The 4,492-nt window shown below is 35.0% G+C and overlaps 2 protein-coding genes across 2 annotated transcripts; both read left to right on the top strand.

The window, feature by feature from the left end:
• The first annotated feature begins 35 nt into the window (after positions 1-35).
• LOC105119263 (protein TIC 20-v, chloroplastic-like) lies at positions 36-873 on the top strand. Its single transcript, XM_011017388.1, has one exon. It carries the CDS (start codon positions 142-144, stop codon positions 751-753), a length of 612 nt encoding a protein of 203 aa, XP_011015690.1. The 5' UTR covers positions 36-141; the 3' UTR covers positions 754-873.
• Positions 874-1,403: 530 nt separating this feature from the next.
• LOC105119264 (uncharacterized) lies at positions 1,404-2,228 on the top strand. The gene is made up of 3 exons (XM_011017389.1): positions 1,404-1,592; positions 1,679-1,819; positions 1,974-2,228. The coding sequence occupies exons 1-3, from the start codon at positions 1,404-1,406 to the stop codon at positions 2,226-2,228; spliced, it is 585 nt and encodes a 194-aa protein (XP_011015691.1).
• The last annotated feature ends 2,264 nt before the right edge of the window (positions 2,229-4,492 follow it).

A 4,492-nucleotide genomic window follows, 5' to 3' on the forward strand; every position in this document is an offset into this window, starting at 1 on the left:
ATCCTTAATTTTTTAAGAAAAAAAGATCTGGGTTTAATCTCATTTTATTTTCTTTTTATTGGATATTAGGAAAACTTATCTCCTACAATTTTAGCTTCTTCTACCTCTCGCTGGGAAAAAAGGAAAGGGAGGAGCAAAACCATGTCCACTCTTCTCTTTCCACAAGCCCCTCTTACCCTCTCCCAGAAACCCTTCCTTCTCTCCCTCAGAAACCCATCTTTTTTGCCTCACACAAGAAAATGGAAAGGGCCCAGAAGACTAATTTTAGCCAAATCCAACGGTAACGATTCAGCAGACACAACAGACAGGATAATCTCCGCCGTCTGTTACTTCTACCCATTCTTTGACGGAATCCAGTACGGAAAATACGTCATAAACCAGTTTTCTCCAATTCAAGCTCTCATCCAGCCTCTGTTCCCAGCTATTAAAGTCTTTAAGAGCTTTCCCTTAAATGGGTTTTTGGTGTTTTTGACTCTTTACTTTGTCGTTGTGAGAAACTCCAATTTTAGCAGATATGTGAGGTTCAATACCATGCAAGCTATAGTGCTCGATGTGTTGTTGATATTTCCTGATTTGTTAGAGAGGAGTTTTAATCCAAAAGATGGGTTGGGATTGGATTTGTTGATGAGTTTGGACAGTACTGTGTTTTTGTACCTTTTGGTTTGTTTGATTTATGGGTCTACTTCTTGTTTGTTTGGTCAGATTCCTAGGTTGCCCATTGTTGCTGAGGCTGCTGATAGGCAGGTTCTTTAGATTTCCCATTGTTGGGTTTTGATTATTGTCACTTTTTTTTTTGTACTTTGTAATGTGCTTGTATTTTGCTTTTTGAATTAATAAATTTGCCAAAAAAAGGGAGAAACTTTGATCTTGCAACGCCTGTTGTTAATGTTTTTGTGCATATTGTGTTGAATGCTGTTATGGACCGAATTCAATTTCATTTCGTTTAATAGTTGATTTTTTTTTTTTTGAGGATTATACATATGTATGGAAGGATTAGAAATAATCAACTTTACCTCTTATAGTGTGTTTATCTTGTTGCGTTCGGTTACTTCTATTTGTTTAATTGTACAGTCTGCTATCATAAGATGGTTGAATTTCTTTGTTTTATAAATAGCTAGCTAGTGAAAGAAGATGTTTAACAAATTTTGCTGTATATTGTGAAGTTTTCATCAACCGAGTCTGCTCTGAATCTATCATGTTTCAACGTTTTGAGTATTTCTAAAAGAAATCAAGTTGCACAAATTGTGAGAGGTGGTTTAGAGCTTTTCTCTTTTTATATATTTATATGTATTTATTCATTTTTTCTTTAGCTTACAGTAGGTTAATTGACATTGGACGTGCATGAAAAACTGATTCTCTAGATGTGGGTGGCTTGGCTAATGATGCTGCTATTATTGTGGCTAATGACAACAGCAACTTCAAGCCAAGAAGTGAAACCTGGTTGCCAAGGAAAATGTGTGAATGTTAGTGTTCCATATCCCTCTGTGTTCGAGAAACCTGACTGTTCCAAGAAGGAGCATTTCTTTCTAGATTGCAGTTCAAATGATGGTGATGCTGAACTTTGGTTTGGACGTAACATGCCTGCTTGCGATGTATATGTGTAGGAGGGCACAGTAACTGTAGGCATTGATATGGCATATGACTGCTATGACAAATCGGGGATGCCTTTTTTTTACAGTCTATCGCACTTGGATCGGGCCCTTTCATGTTCTCAAACTTCAGAAACATGTTGACAGCTATTGGTTGTGATACTAAGGTCATGGAGACAGAAGCTGAGGTGACAGTTGGTTGCTGCCTGTCTCTTATTTGCACTGAAAATGTGAACACGTCAGATAAGAATCCTTGGTCATTCTGGATATGCTGTCAGACCTCAATTCCCAGTTGCCTAGAGCTTCTTGATATTTAAGTTTCAAGCATATACAACTACACAAATATTTCAGGCTTAAATCGCTGTGGAGTGACCTTTTTAACAGATAAACGCTCCTTTGATCTTTCAGATTGCCTGGCAGCTCACTCTCATAGCAGATGGAAAACATACATCAGTTGTTGGGATTGAAATTGAATGTGTAGTTAAGAATGAGAGGCGCGAACAGGCTAAAGCTAGTACTAGTGCATATACTTGTGGCAGTAATACAGGCTGCACTCATTCAAACAACGTTCAAAGATATCTTGCTTGTACAGTGAAGTTTCAAAGGACACCACTATCTTCAACAAGGATGCCAAGATAAACTGATTAATGCTTTTTGGAATTTCCGCAGTTAATATTTCTGCAGGTGATATTCACAAGAACAGGTCTTTTCTATTGTCCGGTCATGTGGAATATTTCCTTTTCAGATTTGATGTTCACATAAATCATTTTCAGGTTTCAGGTTTACATAGATTTCTTATGTTATATAGATATCGATGAGTACAAAGACCCAGAGAGATATCAATGCCAACACCATCGTAAATTACAAACGTTACTGTCAATTTAGCAAGTATGGTGATGGTAAAACAGGTTGTCAAGTATTAGGTATAATCAGTGTCATATCAGGTAGTTGCCCTCTGCATTTTCTTATGAGGCAGCAGTGACCATTGCTTGCTATGTCTCATTTCCAACCACCCAGGAAAGAAGCCAAATTTCTCAAGCAGTGACCATTGCTTGCTATGTCTTTCCAAGCACACAGGAAAGAAGCCAAACGCCATTGCCAAGTCAAGAGAAAAACAGTACATTTGGTTGGTTGAATGAGTTGTAGCTGTGTGGCTTGTGATTCTGTCAACTATTGTCTTTAGGATCCGGAAGCTTCAAATTTTACTTTTATCATATATTATTCAAATAAAATTATGGGTTTGCAATATTAGGTTTATTAATCAACAAGCTTGTTTATTCAGTGGTATTTTTTTATTTATTTATGTGGGTGTCTGGACCAGCTTGTACGCACCACGGCTAATCTCATGACTTACTGAACACCTTCCAAACCCAACGGGTATATAAGACATCACGAGAATGATAGACATGCATATAAAGACTCGAATCCAGAAGCAGCAGAAAAAGACAAATCTCTTTCACCATCAAATTAAGATTCTAGTGCAGCGATACACTTTTTTGCATGATTGAGATGGGATTTGAAAGTGTATTTTTATGAAGAAATATTTTAAAAAATATTTTTTAAAAAAACTATTTTTAATATTAGTATATTAATCCAAAAATATTGAGAAAAATAATTAAAAAAATAATTTTTTTATTAAAAAAAGTAAATTGCTGAACCTAAACGAGTATTAAGATGGGTCTCCATCTTGAGCCTCATCTTTGTGAATTAATAGCTTGTAAAAAAAATTAAATAATTTATTGAACACATCTATTAAAAACAAAAGTCCAAAAGCTTAATTTCCTAATTGAACAAAAAAAAAAACTACTTTGAACATTTTATTTATTTATTTTGGGACACATACATGACCTAGAAGTGGGCGGATAATGGGACACAGTTGAACTATATGGGTTCATTTGTTGAGGGAGCTGCGTTCTCATGTGAACTGAGTGATGATTTGCCTGACACATTCTCTGTCTCAATGCTATTTTGCCGACCCAGAGCGTAGCCCAGAAAACCATACTTACCTCAAGTCTGGAGTTAAAGATTGGTTAGGTGTTTTAGATTTTTTTTTTAAAATAATATAATATTATTTAATAACTTTTTGAAAAAAAAATCTAAAAAAAAATATTATTTTGGATAGAAGTTAAAACAATTTGAAAATTTGAAATTATTAAATTAACGTTTATTTAGTTTTAATTAAATTTAAAGAATTTTATTCTTGATGTAGATTAGAAATAAACTTGAAGTAATTTTAAAGAATAATTCAACTAGTTAGATTTTGAATTTATTCTTTAATAATTATGGATTTAAGTTTATGGGTTTTTAGGATTGCTAAAAAAATTTATAATTATTAATTTTAAAATATACAAGATTAGTTGAAATATATACAATTAATTATTAAAAGAAGAAGAAGAAGAAAGAATTAGTCTCGATGTAGGCTTCGATTTGAGACAACGAGTTACTAGATAAACAAAATGCATGCCCGAATGGGCTCGAGACATGGCTGCCTGCGCATGCGGTCGTGTGCCTTTGGGTCCTTCCTGGCCGCTCACCATGTTTGTTTCAAACAATTATTTCCCCACCCAGAATCCTTGTTGGCTGAGCTATGAATTTCAATTAGACTCATTTCATGCTGCTCCTGATATGCATTCTTCGCATCATTTAATACTTTTTAACAAACTCAAACCATTCGATGCAGCCCAATACCATTCGGCGACAAAATGCTAGAACTTCTCTATCGATAAGCCCTGATCAAAATATGGTATATTTTGCTAATGCTAAAACAGTTGCAGCATGCTAGCCTTTGGTATAAATAAACCCTCGTCAAAAGATGATTTGCTGCTATTTTGTAGTTGACAGTGATTGTTCAAAGAAGGTTGCAGACCACACATACTCTGCCGCTCTTCCCATTATCGATAAAT

This window comes from Populus euphratica, unplaced genomic scaffold (genome assembly GCF_000495115.2).
Source record: "Populus euphratica unplaced genomic scaffold, PopEup_1.0 scaffold2697.1, whole genome shotgun sequence".
NCBI classification, from domain to species: Eukaryota; Viridiplantae; Streptophyta; class Magnoliopsida; order Malpighiales; family Salicaceae; genus Populus; species Populus euphratica.